Source organism: Typopeltis vanoorti, chromosome 24, assembly GCF_054136105.1.
Source record: "Typopeltis vanoorti isolate ZY-2024b chromosome 24, IOZ_Tvanoo_1.0, whole genome shotgun sequence".
Classification (NCBI taxonomy): domain Eukaryota; kingdom Metazoa; phylum Arthropoda; class Arachnida; order Uropygi; family Thelyphonidae; genus Typopeltis; species Typopeltis vanoorti.
The window spans coordinates 48744883-48764838 of record NC_143572.1 but is presented as its reverse complement, the minus strand read 5'-3'; the positions used below and the strand labels follow the sequence as shown (position 1 = coordinate 48764838).

Below are 19956 nucleotides of genomic sequence, written 5' to 3'. Positions count from 1 at the left end.
AAAAACTACTTCTGAAGTGTAAAATATTTTCGCCGGAGATGGAAAGAACTAACTATGAACGTGTCTAAATCTACGATATTCAGATGACTTCACAAATTGGTTTTTAAATCGTGTGTATCTAAGGCAAGGCCGCTTATCCAAGCAAAAGGCAGCTAGAGTGCGATGGTGTAAGCAAAGACTTGTGGGGTCAAGAGAACTAATAAAAGGTCCTTTTTAGTGATGAAAATATGTTTTGTTTGTCCCATGGTCATCAAGAAATGTGTTTGGTGTCTTAAGCAAGAAGCATTTGATTAAGAATACATGAAATGTTCATTGAAATTTGCAACCGCTGTCATGGTATGGGCTTGTATGACCACAGAGGGTCCAGGTAGGCTGTATATTGTGTATGAAAGAGTCAATTCCAAAGTGTACCAAGAAATTCTTGAGCACTTTATGTTACTGCCATCGAAAGATTTATGTGATGGTGATTTCCTTTTTCAGCGAGATTCAGTTTTTTGTCACACCAAGATCATTACTAGATAGCTCAAAGAAAGGCAAATCAATGTTAATGCCTTTGCCAGCAAACTCACCAGATTTAAACCCCATTGAGAATTTGTGGGGAATTATGAAGAAATATCTTCAAGAAGTTGCCCCAACAAACAAAAATTAACTTGTTTCTAGTCTGCAGACCATAATGGGCTTGTTTTGATTTAAAAAAAAAAAAAAAGACCATAAATCACTTGTAAATAATATGCCCAACCATCCACAAACTGTCATAAAAATTAACAGAGATGCAACAAAGTTCTAATTATCATGTTGTTTACTTTTGACTATAATTTCTGTACATTTATTTTTGCATTATTCTAATATTTTGAACCATGTTATATGTTAAAAATTATTCTAATTTTGTGAATGTTTTCAAATAACAGTTTTCTTATAATTTATATTACATTTTTATATGATATTTGGCAATAATTATTCTCTATGCAATAAATTAGAATTGCAAATCATTCAACACGTTTTCTTTAATTATTCTAATTTTTTTGATTTGTAGGTGTAGAAGTAACAAAATGGTTTATCCACATTATTAAAGTTTGTATTAGAGATAGTTGTAAAAAGTTTTTTTGTTTAGTTACAAAGTAAATTATAATAGAAAAGAAATTATAATCTTCTTTTGAACCAAGTGTAAGTAAATGAAAGTTGTTGTGTCAAGTATCCACACAAGAAGACTACTTTTATATAGAGGTAAATGTCAGTATTGAAGACAGATTTTCCTGAAGTTTTATGTAATACCAAATAGACATGTGGTGAGGTTGTCTGCAAGGATTGAAAAATCCTTGGGGGACACAGGAAGTTAAAGAGACAGTGAAGGAAAAGAAGAAAGCATATCAAAAGTTCCTGACAAATAAGTTAGCTTGTGCTCTTAGAGAATACAGAGACAAATGTAAGAAAGCTAAACACAGTGTAAAACTAGCTAAACAAAAGTCATGTTTACTAGTTTTACAAATTAATATAAGACCATATTAACATAAGAACATAATATATTAATACAAATTAATATAAGAGCATAGAAAATAAATATCAAGAAGGTGGCAAGATATTCTGGTGATTGTTAAAGAAGCTCAGAAATAGAGGAAAGAGTGCTGTAAAAGAAATTAGAGATGATAAAGGTGACATGAAAATAGGAGAAAAAGACATCCTTGAAGTATGGAGTAATTACTTCGAAAAATTGCTAAATGAAACAAGCAGTGATAGCTCAGTGGTTAAAAAACACTCAACAGGGATGCAGTCAGGAATACATATCCATATTTGAAATAGAAAAAGCAGCCATCAATGGCCTGAAATGTGGAAAGGCAGCAGCAGGAGTAGATGATATTCGATCAGAAATGCTCAAGTATGGAGGTATAAAAGACTTACAGTGGCTTCAGTGCATACTTCAGATGGCCTGGCCAAAGGGACAGATTTCAGGTGATTGGAGTAGAGCTCTTATAGTACCCATATATAAAAAGGGAAATAAAACTGAATGTGAGAATTACAGAGGTATTTCCCTACTGAGTGTTCCTGGCAAGATCTATGCAAGTATACTTGAGAAACGATTGAGAAGAATTGTGGAAGAAAAGCTTGGTGAAGAACAAGCTGGATTCAGGCAAAATAGAGGCTGTCAGGATCAGATCTTCACTTTGCGACAAATAGTCGAGAAACCATGGGAATATAACAAAGATCTGTATTTAAGTTTTGTCGATCTGGAAAAGGCATATGACAAGGTTCCAAGAGAGAAGCTATTCGATACGCTACAGTTATATGGTGTCAATGGGGCATTAAATCAAGCAATACTTAGTCTTTATTTGAGTTGTAAGTCAGCAGCTAGAATTGAAGGAAGTAGAAGAAGATGGCTTAATGTTTTAATCTGGTATCAGACAAGGATGTACATTATCCCCTTTGTTATTCATCATCTATATGGATCACATTATGAAGGAGAGCGGTATTTAACCTGATATCAAAATTGAAGATGTTAATCTCAGCTCTTTGCTTTATGCAGATGATGCTATACTTCTAAATAAATCCGCTAGAGGTCAGGGAATCTTGCAGACCTCTAGCGGATTTATTTAGAAGTATAGCATCATCTGCATAACAGTGAATAACTGTTGTAATAGATATGATATGAAGGTCAGCAATAACAAGACAAACACAATGAAAATAGGCAGAAGCATTGAAAATATCAACTGCATCATCAATGGAGAACCTATGGAACAAGTAAAACATTTCAGCTACTTAAACACGATTTTTAGTGAACATGGTAAATTAAATATGGAAATAGACAACAGAATCAACAAAGATGGTAGGAAGTCAGTTGAATAAATTTATATGGAATAAGAGAGAAATTTGTCGGAACATTAAATTAGCTGTATACAAGACAGTGTTCAAACCCATTTTAACTTATGCATCTGAGAGCTGGGTCAGAAGTAAAACACTTGACCAACGACTAGAGACTGTAGATATGAGACTCCTGAGAAAGATTAGGAGCATGACAGATGGCATCAATGAGAAGATAGAAATGTAAGATCTAATAATGTTGGAGTCGTGACAGGTAACAGACTGATTTGGAGGAAAATTGTAGATAGAAAGTTAATAATGTTGTAAATTTTTCATGTAGTGCTATCCTTTTATGACATGGGCATTGGCGTCTTGATAGTAACACAGGTCTGTTCCATAAAAACTTCACGGTGTAGGCAATACCTGATTATCTAGAATATCAAGGAACTGAGCTGTCTTCATAGCACGATGAACAACGACCAGTGGTCCCACTCCAAACCAACTGAATACAATAATAGTGCTCACTATGATGATACTGGTTTTCTGGAAGTTATCACAGATAGTGTGTGCTGATTGTAGCCGGATTTTTCTTGTCACCTGTCAGTCACTGTCAGTCATTTTCGCCAGCCACCCTGGGTGTTTTCTGCATTAGTGATGCCAAAACATCTTTATTTGTTGATCATATCACCAACCATTGATTTTGGATGCTCCAGTTAAGCAGCACTAGCATGTATGGACATGCCATCAATGTGACAGCCCATGATGACACCTCTCTCTCTCTCTCTTGAAGTCACTGAGTTCACGTTGTGTTGCCATACCACCTGTATTCAACTACGATGAAATACTGCTTCCTACTATCTGTACACCAATTTTAACAAACTTGGAATGTTCCATAACTTTGAATAACATGAGTGTCCGGACAGTTATTGGTAGATGGTATATCTCTGTTTAATAGAATCATTTTGTTTATTTTTGACTAAGACAGATAAATAATATATAAGTGGTGAGATGCTTGCCACTGTTTTCAGGTGTTCTGCATTTCAGTTCAACTTATGCCAAAAAATATGTAGTTGATACTTTAAACCAGTGAACATGTTTGTAAGAGTGCTAGAGAAGTTAGAAATTGGAAACATATAGCTCCTCTGTTGAAATTTATCAGTTCTGTATATTTCCAATTATCAACATAATTGGCTGAACAATATTGCTTATATTCTCCAAGTAGGTCACGGGTTCAAATCCTACTACAAATATAGGTGTTTATGTATGTCTTTAGGTTGTAAATGAATTCCATTTCCTATTGTAAGACCATCATGTTGCTTATTGGAGCAGGTAGGTCTCGCACTAAGATGGTTTGAGAAAAGTTTAATGTTTAGTCTCTGGAGTAGGGCTCTCATATTTTATAACCCTTAGCTCATCTACAGTGCAAATGTACAATAGGTCTGTAACCTGTTTTGAATGAAATTCACATTAAAATATATGTATACATATATATATGTGCTCAATTGGTATATACATTAGTATACTTGCCCTTAAAGGAAGCAACACGGAGTGACATGCCGGCTGCATTAATTCATCATGATTCTTAATCAGGGGACTTTACTTAGGGACAGATGGGTTTGAGAAGAATACATATGATCCTCAAATGAATGAACTTTAAGTTTGTTAGCTGACTTCTGATATAATGCTATGTAATTTTGCCTTCATTTATAAAAAACCCCTCAATTATATACTCTATTTTTCGGATCATAAGACGCACCTTTTTATGCAGAGAAATCAACTTAGAATTGGGGTGCATCTTATGGTCCGAAGGTAGGTGATACCAGGTAAGTCTTGTGTTCCCACGTTTTCAATGCAAACCAAACATATGTCTCACTGTATATGTAGGAATCTCGATTTACCAATTTACATGCAAAAACTTTACTGCCGTCAATAGTAGTTAATGGGCAAGCGTATGTGGTTTTGAACAGATGACACAATTATTAAGTCTTTAAAAAATGCGGCATAAGTAAACAATGGATGATATTGAAGATGACTTCATTTTTGAAGAGAGAGGGATAACAATAGTTCAGACAATAATGCAAAAAGTGACAGTAATGAGACCGGTGATAGTGCCGAGACGAGGGAAGACAAACTGAATGCTGCTGGTACAAGTTATGGTAATAATAAATGAAATTTAAGGTTTGTGAATATTTTTATATAATAATTTTTTTTTTCTAAAAATTGTCTCATAAATTTGGGATGCATCCTAAATTTTGGATTGGATAACAACTAGAACAAAAATTAATTAATTTTATGTATTCTTATATATCCTAAAAGAAACAGAAGAAATGACTACAATTTGATGGGATTATAGGATTTTAAGATATGTTCTTTCTTGTGGTTATATCAGTTGCTTTAATATCTTTTTGTTCCAGGAGTTTATCAGAACTTTCCAGATACTTCTCGTATATAGTGTGTGTGTGCGTGCGTGCCTTGTATCTTCTGCAGTTAAATATTCCTTAAGTCCTAATTATTGTTGTTGTTGTATGAGCACCTCCATGGAGTCCAAAGACTCATTGCAGGAGACTCAGTCTATCCACACAATCTATCATACCTCTTCTTGAACTCAGTAACAGACAAAGCACTCACAACTGACTGGAAACACATTCCACTCATTCACAACTCTCCAAGCAGAAAATCTAGTCCTCACACCTACACCTTTATTCAACTTCCTGGGATGACCTCCTGTTCTGGCTCCTATAGCTAAGTGCTGAAACATTTCCCCTGCATCTATCCAATAAAACCCTTTAAGCAACTTAAATGTTTCTATCATGTCCCCTCTATCAACCAACTTCTGCAATTCACATACTCTCAATCTGTCCTCATAGGGAACATTCCACAGGCCACTTACCATCTTGGTCACTCGCCTCTGAATCTTCTCCACTGCTTCCTCATCCCCAAGAAACCCAGGGACCAGACTTGAGCACAGTGGTCCAGATGTGGGCATATCAAGGCTTTATAAAGAGGAATTACAACTTCCTTATCTCTACTTGTTAATGTGTTCTTCGCTAGCCCAGTGATCTTATGGGCAACCTTAGCAGTATGTCCTCTAAACTTTAACTCTCTGTCTACCACCACCCCTAAATCTCTAGCTTCATCTCTTTCCTGGAGTACATTGCCATCAATGTGATATATGGCTTGTAATCTATTTATCCCAAAATGCATAACTTTACATTTCTCGACATTAAACTTGACACCCATTAACTTTTTTCCTTTGCCACTAGTCTCAGGCCTTCTTTTGGCCTCTACACCTGAATAAACTACTCTCTGATATCTCTTCATCTACCACCCTCCTATCCATTTCACTAACCCTATACACATCCCATATGGTATCCTGTCAAAGGCCTTTGCAAAATCCAGCAGTGTCACTATAAACCTATTTTCTTTATGCAACTCAGCTGTCACTGTATTATAAAGTGTGAACAAGTTACTTAGGTATGACCTACCCTTCACAAAACCATGCTGCTCCCCAACCCATACAGTATCCCATTTTCATCTATCCATTCTTGTATTTTGCTCTTCACCAACTTCTCCAGTACTTATCCACTTAACCAGTGTCATATCCATCCCCAGTTGTTCTAATTTAATAATTAGAATAAATAATTGAATTAATTAATTTATTATTTTTACCAAAACTGTTTATAATACTTTCTTGGTTTTTTTTTTTTTAATAGGTAGATGCCCATAATGTTGTTCCCTGCTGGGTTACATCAGGAAAGCAAGAATATGCTGCTCGAACAATTAGGAAAAAGATACATGAAAAACTTCCTGATTATTTAACTGAATTTCCAGCTGTTGCTTATCATCCTGCTTCTGCAAAGCACAAGGTATTTTGGATTTTTCTTTTATTTAATGCAGTGGTAATCAGAGCATTGGAGCCAGAAGAAAATTTTGTGACTCCATCTTGGCTCCGTCTCCTTTAATTTATCAAAATCCTAATTTAATTTTGAGCTATTGATATAAGCATTGGTCATACCCAACTGACAAACGAAACACTGCATTGGAATGATGTTAACATTATAGGCTAGAAATACATAGTTAGTTTGGCCTTTAGTTTAATGAACAAATGAAACAAAAATGAATGAATCATGAATTGAAACCAACTTATTGCATTATAGAAAAAAAAACATTGACTTATATTTGCCATATAAAAAACATGAACATTAATTCCCTTAAAAATGAATTTTCAAATTTTAAATTATGTATAGCAGTTTTGTTCTTAAAAACAAGATTGCCTCAATCTAATTAAACAAGGATGTGTAATCTAATTAAACAAGGGCTTCGTAAGAAAAAGATGATGTGGAAGGAATACCATGTGCATAAAAATGATGTCAGTTATAATAATTATGAGCAGCACACCAGAAGAGTCACAAGTGTTATACAGAAAGCTAAGTCTGAGTATGAAAAGAAATTGGCTCTGCAAGTTAAAGACAACCCAAAAGACTTCTATTATTATGCTGCAAGTAAAAGAAAGAATGAATTTGAAAGAATAACTCTATGAATACAGAAAGTATACAGGTGACTGATGCAGAAATAATTGTATAACTAATGAGTAGCCATTTTGCTAAAAGCTGTCAACCTGGTATATGCAACATTAAACTCACTACTACCTCTTCACTGTAAGAGAAAACTCATGTACGTGAAGGAAGTACTAAAGCTGTTGCACAAACTAACCAAGAATTCTGCAATAGGAACTGATGGGGTATCAACGCTGATGCTAAAAGAGTGTTATTCTGGTTATTTCTTTCACCAGACTACATAATTTGAGTCTCAGAACAGGGACAATTCCACGTAGTGAAAGAATGTATGGTCCCATTGTACAGGGATAGTGCAAAGACTGATGTATCCAACTATCAACCAGTCAGTATCTCAGAAGTGGTGGTGAAGATTTTGGAAAAGTTGGTTAGAGCTTGCATTCAGAATGCAAGCTCTAACCAACAGACAAAGAGAGGTCGTGTTTTAGAAACTTGCTCACATTCGATAATAATGTTACCACTGAATTAGACAGGGGCAACGTTATGATCCTTTGGAATTTTGCTAAGGCTTTTGACAGACAGCCTTAACAAAATGCCTACAAAGTCACCTACGGTCGGAAATAACTGAAAGGGAAAATCAGATCAGATCAGATCTTGACAGAATACAGCATGGAAGATTGTTCCATAAATTGGAGAATATGGGATTGGATTATAAACTCTTGGCATGGATAACCGGATGGTTGACTGATCAAAAAGTCATATATAGAGATGGTGAATCTGCGAGATTCAATGTAACCAGTGGTGTGCCTGTAGGAACAGTCTTTAATCTGTACATTAATGACATTGAGAAAGATTTGACATACAGCTATTTGCTGATGATGCAAAGATAGGTAGGGCAATCAGGAGTGCTGATATGCAGTACCTGCAGAATAATTTGAATGGGCTGAAATTGTGGGCATGTGAAAATGGATGTCAGTTAATAAATGTTAATAAATGTAAGGTCATGCACTTTGATGTGATTAGATATCCAGTGTCATATTATATTGCTGGGATTATGCTAGAAGGAACTGATCAGGCTAGGGATCTTTGAATTTTAGTAGACAGGAAGTTGAAGTTTAAGAGATCATATAGAAAAAATTGTAAACACAACTCATACCCCGCTATAGAGCTACATGGGCGGAGGTGTTTTCAGAGAGCTTCCAAAAGTTAAGTATAATTTTGAGTGAAAATTAGAATATAGGTTTAAATCATAACATAATATTGTCTAATTTTGGTAGCTTGTTGTGTCTGTGTGAATTGGTGTGAATTCCGTTATTTAATTTAGTATTTAACGATACGTTTCATAGATTTGAATATTGTGCCATTGTTCAAAAACTGTAATGTGAGAGAGTTTGTCCAATGTGATGTGTGTGGGATGTATGCATTCCTGAATGAGGCTGGAGTTTGGATTGAAAGTGATAGTGGTGGGAGAATGTGCAGAAAGTATAAGCAAAGTGAGGAGTTGAAGTATGTGTCAGGTTGTGAGACAGTTATGTTTGAAGAAAGCCAGAATGTGAGTGAAAATAGTGGCTTGATAGAGAATTGCGATGTACAAGATGGCAATGAGAGCGGTGATCAAAGAAAGAGTGAAAGCAACTATACAGAGAGAGAGAAAATGGTTTAAATGATAAAAAAAATGAGGAATTATTTTTAGGAAGTGAGATCGCTAGGTTGTGTGCAGTGATACAAAATGCGCAGCGGCAATTAGAGCACCTGCAAAACTCTTTCCAAAGTGATTCGGCTAACGTAAATAAACAAGTGTTTGAAAGGAAAAATAAACGTAAGAGTGGGAGAGTTTCTGAAATGAAGGGAAGAGTGTTGTATGGTGACTCGTTATTAAGAGGAGTGATAGATGAGAGTTTAACTCAATCGTACTTACCAGGTGCGAAATTTAAGGATGTAAGTGAGAGTATTAGAGCGCAAAAACAGAGGGCAAAAGAATTGATAGTTGTGGCGGGTACAAATGAATTGAAAGGAGATAAATTTTTTATGAGAGAGAACTTGAAAGTATTGTTAAAGGTAGCGAAAGAAAAGAGTTACGGAGTTAGAATGGTGAGTCTGTTGCCGCGGTATGACTTTAGAAGGAGGGCCATAATCGCAAACGACATTATGCGCAGGTTATGCAGATGGTGTGGTGTGGAATGAGTTTGATGGGCGAAAGGATTTATACAAGACGGATGGCCTACATTTGAATGGATTTGGTGTGATGACACTGGAAAAAATGTGGCTGAATGAAGTGAAAATAGATATGCAGAACCAGAGAAACTAGAACTACTGGGGGGGGGGGGGGGATATGCGGACATCAGTGAGACAGTTGAATGTAAGAATGTATATAATGTACCCGAGCCAGTACTATGGACAAAAAATGGGAATGGGATATTTAGAATAACACATCAAGATAGGGGTGGGACAAATGGATCACTGCACTTCATGGTTGCTAATGCCAGGAGCATTAGGAACAAGAAGGAAGAATTTTTGGCCTTGATTGGCTCTTCCTGCCCGCAGGTTATTGGCATTAGTGAAACATGGCTGACGGAAGATGATATAGTTAGTGGGATAGAATGTGTAGGTTATAGTGTGTTTAGGAGGGACAGAGAAAATAAAATGGGGGGAGGGGTGTTATTGATGATAGCTGATGAACTGCAGCCAAGGAGAATTGAAGTTGTATCACAGGATAGTGAAAAGAGCTCATTTGAGGCTATTTGGTGTGAGATTGAGACTGGCAGAATAAAATATGCAGTTGGGTGCTGCTACAGACCAGGTGATGGAATAGATGGTGGAGATAGTATGCATAAACAAATTGATGAAATGAGTGGAAGGAGGGTAATTGTTATTATGGGGGATTTCAACTATGGTAACATTGATTGGAAGGAGGAGAGGACACATGTGAGGAAGGAAATTGATTTTATTCAATTATTAAAGGATAACTATCTGAGACAGCATGTAATTGAAAATACTAGGGGGTGTGAGAGTGCTTGACCTGGTAATAGCATCTCAGAATTGGACTGTAATGACAATATGACCATGTTGCCGCCTATTGGTGAGAGTGATCATAAGGTCTTGACCTGGGAGGTGGCTAAAGGTGTGGAATTTTCAGTTAAGACAGGGTATATGTGGAATTACCATGCTGGCAAGTATGACAAGCTTAGGAGATTGCTTGGATCAGTGCCATGGCATGTACAACTGAAAGGGCTGGATGTCGATAGAGCATGGGAAGTGGTCAAGGAGCATTTACAGGAGGTTATGGCTGATTGTATACCTAGGGTCCGAATAGTAAAACAAGTAGGGGTTAAATGGATGAATAACACCATTAAGCTTTAGCTGCAAAAAAAGAAACAACTGTGGAGGGAATTTAAAGAAAGGGATGACCTGCAGGCACATGAATTGTATAAAGTGCAGGCCAGAAGGGTAACGAGTGTCGTAAAAAAAGCAAAAGCGGATTATGAAAGGAAACTAGCTATGCAAGCTAAAGAAAATCCCAAACAGTTCTTTCAATATGCTGCAAGCAAGAAAAAACTGTACACGGCAAAATGATTTTAAGGAATGACGATGGTAAGGAGGTCACTGAATCAGTCGATATAGTGGAGTTACTGAGCGAGCACTTAGATATGATATACTTTGAATGATATACTTTGCAAAAGTATATCATCCAGGTGGTGACATTGAAAAAATGAAGGAACCATTAGTTTATACGGGAATTGTGATAAATGAAGTGGAGGTGAATAGTCTATTACAGAACCTTAATGTGAATACATCTGTGGGATTAGATGGTATACCGGCACGGGTCTTGCATGAAGCGGCAAAGGAATTATCAGTGCCCTTGACCATGTTGTTTAATCTAAGTCTCGGGTCTGGTTTAGTCCCGAGGGTGTGGAAAGAGGGGAAAATAGTTTCACTGCATAAAGGAGGATCCAAGACTACGGTTGCAAATTACCGACCAATCAGCATATCAGGAGTCGTTGTCAAGGTCTTGGAGAAAGTAGTCAAGGGAAAAATACAGGAATGGATTGATGAAAATGAGATACTGTACGGGGGACAGCATAGCTTTGTGAAGGTGAAGGGTAGATCATGCCTCAGTAACTTGCTCAAGTTTTATAACAAGGTGACGGCTGAACTGGATAAGGGTAATGGGTTTACAGTGATACTGCTGGACCTGGCAAAGGCGTTTGACAGGATACCATGTGGAATTCTAATCCGTAAGCTACAACATACGGGAATGGATATATGGCTGGTGAGATGGATAGGTGGGTGTTTGATGGAGAGATATCAAAGAGTAGTTTATTCAGGAGTAGAGTGCAAAAGATGGCCTGTGACTAGTGGTGTGCCGCAGGGTTCTGTTGTTGGACTACTGCTGTTTAATCTGTTCATTAACGATATAGGGAAGGATCGTAGAGGAACTGTTCATTTATTCGCTGATGATGCCAAGTTGGGTAGGGCGATAGTGAATGCAGAAGATGTCAAAATCTTGCAGGATAGATTGGAGTTCTGGGCTAAGGAGAATGAATGTCAATTTAATGTGACAAAATGTAAGGTTATGCATTTTGGGATGAAAAGATTAGCAGCAGTATACCACATTGGTGGAACTGTACTCCAGGAGATTGACGAGGCCAGGGACTTGGGAGTGTTGGTGGATAGGGAGATGAAGTTTAGGGGGCACATTGCAAAAGTAGCTAAATCAGCTCATCAACCCACTTGGTTGTTGAAAAATACCTTGACGAGCAAGTTAGTGTACCTCTGTACCGAGCCTTGATAAGACCTCATCTCGACTACTAGACTCGAACCTAGATGACCAGATTTGGTCATCTAGGTTCCTTCTTGATGGGGAGGAGGTGGAGAGGATCCAGAGGCGAGTGACTAAGATGATAGCAGGTCTGTGGAATGAACCATATGAGAACAGGTTGAAGATTTGTGGGTTGCAGAAATTAGTTGATAGGCGGAAAAGGGGATATGATAGAGACATTCAAATTGCTGAAGGGTTTCTATAGGATAAATTCAGAGGATATTTTTGAGATCAGGACTGGTGGTGGAAGAACTAGGGGACACCTATGGAAGCTGGGCAAGAGTGTGGTTAGCAGGGGTGTTAGAGCTGGGTTCTTTACTTTTAGAGTAGTAAATGAGTGGAATAAGCTGCCAGAGTCTGTTGTGGGTGCTATGACAGTGAGTGAGTTCAAGGCAGGGTATGATAGATACTGTGAGAATGTCATATAGTTGTGTGGACATGATGTTTAGAGCCTCCCTCGATGAGTCTAAGGACTCCCTGGAGTCGCCCGTAATAATAATAATGATAATAAAAATTCAGAGAATAATTGCAATGTTGAAATCAACCTTAACTTTTGTCTCTTTATAAGGTCTTGATAAGAACTCACTTGGACTATTGCATGTAGGTCTGGCCTCCTGGTTTCCATGGTGATTATGATATAGTGGGGGAGAGAGAGAGAGTGCAAAGGAGTGTGTCAAAAATGATATCAGGATTTTGGAATAATGTTTATGAAGACAGATTGAGAATTTGTAGGCTGTAAACAGGAGAAAGAGGGGTGATATGATTGAGACTTGGAAACTTCTGAAAGGGTTATACAGAATTTCTGGAAATGGAACTTTTCATTTTATGAAGGATGGGAAAAGGACAGGAGGACATCCTTGGATGTTGAGAATGAATGCTGTCAAGAAGGCAGTGAGTGCTAGATTTTTCTCTCATGGAGTTGTGCATGATTGGAATGGATTGCCATCAGATGTTGTGTGCAAGTAGTGTGAATGAATTCAAGAACAGTATGACTGCTGTTGCAAATAGTATGGCCTCTCTCAATGAGTTCCTGACTTCCTGGAAGTCTCTTAATAATAATAATAAGGCAGAATGCTGCTAGTGTTTTGATCCATGAAAAATTCTAATTCAAGAGGTTTATTTTTATAATTTTTTTTTATTTTGAGACAATGAGAGACAGAGATTGTTTAATTAATCAAAGTATCAATGAATTTGGATATTTGCAGATTAATACTTTTTTGTTTGCTTTTCAGTAATGGCAGAATAACCTGATATTTTGCAGAATGATTTCTGGGGCCCAATGATTTATATTTAGTTTGCTGATTCATTTTGTTCACTTGAGTTTAAAATCAAATAGGTTATACAGTATGGTACAAAAAAAAAAAAAAAAAGTAATGAATTGGATGTTGTGTGCAAGTAGTGTGAATGAATTCAAGAACAGGTATGACAGCTGGTGGGAATAGTATGGCCTCTCTGAATGAGTTCATGACTCCCTGGAGGTTTCTCTTAATAATAATTGTAAATACTACAATGATATATGTTATGAAGTTAATGGGTGATGCAATTCAGTACTTTTTTTTGTGTCATACCGTATAATCAGTAAAAAAAAAAAAAAAAAGATGAGATGAGACAACGATCATTTATTCGTAAATAAACTATCCCCCCCCTCCCACCATGTTTTTTTTAATTTAATTTAATTTTATTTTTATGTACCTTGGAAGTGTTCCCAAAACATCATGTTCTCGAAATTAGGTGTGATTATAGGAAAAACTTGCCATCTTTTCAGCTTCACATCAGACAGCATTTTGGCAATTTTTAGGGTAAATACATTATTAATAATCAATCCAGATGGTTCACTGACAGCAATATATCAGCCAGGATGCTTCATCATGGAATCCTTAAGTTTTTAATTAAAGATATAATTAAATAATAATAATGTAATTATTAATATTATTAAGTGACACCTATATTCCTACCAGTTATTTTGGTAGGAATTTTACTCAGATTTGGTATTTGAAATCCTTACAAAAATTTGTTGAATTCTCAGTTCCAATTCTCAGTTCAACTATATTCAGTGCCACAAATGAATGATGTATCAAAATTATATATTGCAACTTGAAGTTGCTTGTCCAATTCAGTTTTAATTACAGGCGGGCTCACTTTTATTAGAAAATTTTGGGAAAGAAGTTTCAAAATTATATTAATCATTCCACTTTGGGTGGATGAAATTTAAGGAAATTTTGTAGTTAAGATCCTTATTAAAAATTATCAGTTTTAATTTTGATCTGACCATTTTTGTTGTGAAAAAATTTGATAGAAAAAATCACCATCCACACAATGAAATAGCAAGTATGCTTAGAGAATAATGTAAAATACAACAAAATAATTATTATGAGTCTTGATGACCACCCACTAAGGTTATCTGCATCTTGGGTACTTGTTAGGTATTGATACTGAATACTTTTAAACAATATTTCACAAGAAAATTACTCTTTCAATGAATTTTGAAAGGAAGTCATCAGAAAATTATTGGTGAATTGTTTTTTGATCGATTGCCATCAAATTGCTTTTTCAATGAATTGCCCCTTTGCTTCTGAGTAGGGCTAAAGATTACAACTAAACGTCTATAATGTGAAGAGGTGACCATCTGGGGGGATTTATTTTCTGTTTCAAGAATGTCAGTAAATCTTGTTATTGCTGTTATCATTTTTGTATTAAATCGTTATTCTTTTTTCAATTTTCTGCATGAATTTTTGTTTTTTTAGGCAGTAGATTGGAAAACTGCTGAATCAAGTCTGAAAGTAAACAAGTTGGTGAGTAAGGTGGATTGGGCTATTTCAGGAACAACTGCTGGTCTTAAGATGTTGTATGATTTCTGTAATATGAGATTGAAACAGTTTGCTAATTCTCGTAATGATCCAACAACAGATGGCTTGAGTAATCTGTCTCCTTGGATTCACTTTGGTGAATTATTCTTTTTTTTTTTTCATATATATCTATACAGCTATTAAGAAGTTGTTCTTTTATTATGAAATTATTTTAATGTAATATGAGTTTTCAGTTCTGTCAAACAGTATTACCGTAAGTACTATATTTACAGCTAGCAGAACGTTATACATATTCACAGTTTTTTTTGGTTATCATATCTCCAACTTTAAGATATCTTCCAATGACTGCACTTAAAAAAAAAAAAAAAAAAAAAAAAAAAAAAAAAAAAAAAAAAGCTTGACATTCTTTGATATTTCTGTTATGTATGTCTTCTCATTGTACAACTTCCAAAGATAGCTTCCACAATATCTGTCACAACTCCTCATGGTTCTCCTTAACTCCTCATCTGCGGACAACTGTTTATCCTCAGTTAAACATCTCTGAATATCATTAATTTACATGTTTTTTCTCCCTACCGGCCGAGGTGGATGAAATAGCGAGACCAAATTGCACTTCTTATCCATATTATTCAACAGGTGTTACAAAATCGTATCCAGATTTAGCTGGACGTCTATAGTAGATGTTATGGCCAGTTGGGGGTTAAACAGCAGTGGTCCCAAAACAGACATTCCTCTAGACCAGAGTTCTTTAACCTTTTTACACCTGCGGACCAGGGAAAATAGGAGAAATATTTAGCGGACTGGCTGATGGCTAAGACAAAAACATAAACCAATGTAGATAGTATTTTATTTATTAAATCCAGTGTTATGGAATTACAATTTTTAGCTAGTGCGACATCTGCTGCTGCTTAGAGGTTAGAAAATTTGATATACGTGTCTGGAGCATTGTTTTTGAGAGACGAAGAAATTTTTGGCGGACCACCAGGAAATTTCTGCGAACCAGCACTGGTCCATGGACCACAGGTTGAAGAACGAGGCTCTAGACTACTACACAACTTGCTGATACCTATCAGATAGCCAGTATCTTGTCCAGTACACTAATCTGCTAACTTCCATCCATTCCAATTTAATTTCTAACTAATCATATAAAATTTAAATATACCACTTACATATGTGACTCTTCATTAAAATGCATTTGACACTAATGTGGTACACCTTTTCCTGGTCCACACTAACTTTTCCAACACCTTAATCTTTTGATATATAATTTGAAGCCTCAGTTTTTATCACTTCCTTTGTGAAGCAAAACAAATTTGTCCTCTTTCCAAAATCCTTTGGGACTTTCTCCTCTGTACGCTTGTTAACAAATGTCAAGGATGTCATTTATGCAGTAATATATATCATGAAGTTCTACTGCCTTATTAACACCATGTTTCCTCGGTTGTCTCCCCCCCCACACACACTCACTAACCATTAGTCCTTCTCACTGATTCACTCTCTGAATGCCCTCACATTGACGAGGTTGAAATATCATCATGAATTGCTCATTTAATCTCGACTGTATGATCTGCAGTATACCATTTTCATCAACTAATATCATCTTTCCATAAATATTGTAGAAAATTTATTCACTTGGTTATAAAGTAAGTTGTGCTTAACAAGAATTTATGTTCTTGTTTTTATCTTTCACTCAAGTTTGAGCACATGAAGTAACAACTTCATGATAGGCTATTGTAAATGGAAGCAGATAACTTCACATCAGATTGCCCAAGTATTCCATAATGCATAGCACACATTCTTTATATGTATATTGCCATGCATTATGAGAAGGGTCATCACTATCCAGATTAGCTTTGACCTTTACTGAAGTCTTGTAAGTTAAAGCTAAATCAGTGGTAGAAGTCATGTTTTCATATACAAACAGGAAAATAGTGTATCATCATATTCTTAAAACACTATAGATGAGAGATAGTTGTAATTCCTTTTTCACTTAGTCATGAAGTAAATTATACTTTGCATGAATTTATATTCTCTTGGGGGACCCTGTAACCCCTAGAGAGCGCGTCCCCTGGGTGGCGTATAGGGGAACCCACCATGTGTGTGTGCGCGCATGTGTATATGGTGGGATGGTCCGAATATACTGAATAAGGATGACCAACAGGGCTATAAGGGGTAATCATCTTGATTGTAAGGGAAGCGGCACTCCCATGGACCCCCTAGCTGGATCTATCTCCTCTCCTTCTACTACTTTGAGGAAGATCCACTTACTTTAATCTTTCCTATAAGGCCTTATTAGCCAACTCTTCTTATTTTATGACCCCTATGCTATTAGAGTACTCGAGGGCCATGGGGTCCTTTCATTTCTGGCCTTACAACTATGCCCTCTCTATAAACCTTACTGTAATTCTTCTATAATCTACTCTTTCCTCCTTCAATATACCCTATTCCTCCTATGGGTTTAAATTCAGAAGAAGGCTAGTTCAGAAGCCTTAAGGTAGCAGCCCTACCACTGAACTATTCCATCGTCAGACTAGTCCCCTGACATGGAGAACATAATTCTACTAGTAAGCTGACAGAAAAAGATAATCGGATTGAATCTATAGGAAACGACCCTGGAATAGAAAAGGTAAAACAAAAATGGAAACGACAAAATATAATACACATAGCAAACTGGAATATAAGAGGAATAGCATATAAAGAGATAGAATTAGACCAATTATTAAATGAAAGAAATTTTAAAATAACAGTAATAACTGAAACAAAAAAGAAATTAAAAGGAACCATCAGAACTGAAAATTTTAATGTGATATACAGTGGAGTTGACAGAGACCAAAGAGCACAAGCAGGGGTCATGATTTGGATTCATAACTCCCTTTCAAAACAGTTAAAACATTATAAATTATGGAATGAAAGAATAATAGAAGCTAGAATAAAAATAGATAGAGGCTATTTAACAATAATTGGTTTATATGCCCCAGAAGAGGGAAGAGAATAAGATAATATTGATTTTTATAATCAGCTACAAAACATATATAATAAAATAAATAAAAACGATTATATAATTTTAGCAGGAGACTTAAATGCAAGAATTGTAAATGCGAAAATTAATAATAATATAGGAATACATTGAGAACACACTCTAAACAGGAATGGTAAAAAATTGATTGACTTTGTAGCTTATAATAACCTAAAAATAATGAATTCCTTCTATAAACATAAAGACATACATAAATATACTTGGGCAGCAAGAGGATGGAAATCAATATTAGATTACTTTATACTAAATGAAAAGGCATCAAAATTTTCACTAGAGGTTAGAGTTCACAGAGGATATGAAATAAGCAGTGACCACTTCCTTGTTAAAATAAAATTAAGATTACCACCTAAATGGCTACAAGTAACAAGAACAGAAAGAAAATTTGAAACGTTTGTTTATAAAACTAGACTATTGAATGACACAAATGTACAATGGCTATATGAACAAAGAATTAATCAATATCTAGACAAAATAAAACAAAATGAAGAAATAGAAATAGAATGGCTTAATATAAAAATGATACTAAATGCAGCAGCAAATGAAATCTTAGGAAAGACCAAAAAATTCAATAAAAAAAAAACTGAAGATCTAGGATGATACAATGAAAGAAATAATCAAAAAGAAAAAAGAAGCCTATCACAAACGGTTAAGCAGTAAAATATTAGAAGATGAAATAGAATATAAAAGAATAAGAGCCATAGCTAAAAGAGAAGTCAGAAAAAGACATAGAGAATCATGGAAAAAATTTGTTTCTAATTTAGAACATGATTTATATAAAATAAGACCCAATGTATATAAGATTTTGAAACACTTAAATGCAGATATCAAAGAAAACATAAAATTAAACACCGAATTGAAATTAGAAGAATTACTACACAGAATTGTGGACAGACACATATTTTAAAAAAGACAACTGGCAAACAATTAACAAAAATGAAAAGGAAATAACTAAAGAAGAATTAGAAATCAGCCTGAAAGAAACAAGAAACAGAAAATCACCTGGAGAAGATAAGCTAGGTTCAGAACTATATAAATATGCAGGAACAAGATTCAAAGAAAGACTCTTATTATTTTTAAATAAAATTTATTCAACTGGTATCCCTCCAATAGAATGGAAAAAAGCAATTGTGATTCCTATCTTTAAAAAAGGTAATAGAGATGACCCTAAAAACTATAGAGGTATCAGTATAATAAATTCCTGATACAAAATATATAGCAGAATCTTAAATAGCAAACTAATGGAATATTCTGAAAACTTTATTTTAGAAGTACAGAATGGATTTAGAAAAGGACGATCATGTATAGACCCGGCCTTTTGCCTAAAATTAATAATAGAGAAAAGAAGAGAACACAATTTAGAAACATTTATTGGAATTGGAACACAATTTAGAAACAATATATTGCATTTATTGATTTTGAAAAAGCATTTGACAAAGTTAAAAGAAACATATTATTTAACATATTAAAAGAAAGACAAATACCAAATAATATCCTAAAAGCTATCACAAGTATATATGAAAATAATCAAATACAAATAAGATTAAATCACAAGCTATCATATACGAGAGAGATAAACCAAGGGGTCCAACAGGGATGTCCCCTCTCAGCAACTCTTTTTAATATCTACTTAAATGAAATAATAATAAAATGGAATAAAAAGTTACATAAAGGAATTAAACTTTCTCCTACAGTGAATTTAAACATTCTCCTTTTTGCCGACGACCAAATAATAATTACAAATTCTGAAGATAAATTACAGAAAGCTATTTTAGATCTAAATGAAATATCCAAAGATTATGGTATGATAATATCAACAGAAAAATCAAAAATTCTGGCCTTTAAAGGACAAGATCCAGCAAGAACTAAATAGTAATAGATAACAAGATCTTAGAACAGGTGAATTCATTTAACTACCTAGGATGTACGATCACATATGAAAATGAAAAAGATATAAACGTAAAAATTGCCAAATATTTAAAAATAACA

General features: G+C 35.2%; 1 protein-coding gene across 4 annotated transcripts in view; it reads left to right on the top strand.

The window, feature by feature from the left end:
• LOC150093181 (deoxyribodipyrimidine photo-lyase-like) overlaps positions 1-19956 on the top strand; it is a 109199-nt gene that overhangs the window by 49863 nt on the left and 39380 nt on the right. For all 4 annotated transcript variants that reach the window (XM_090413681.1, XM_090413684.1, XM_090413683.1 and 1 more), the window contains 2 exons: positions 6507-6659; positions 14871-15069. In XM_090413681.1, coding sequence (XP_090269807.1) covers positions 6507-6659; positions 14871-15069 — 352 coding nt within the window. The remainder of the gene's footprint in view (positions 1-6506; positions 6660-14870; positions 15070-19956) is intronic.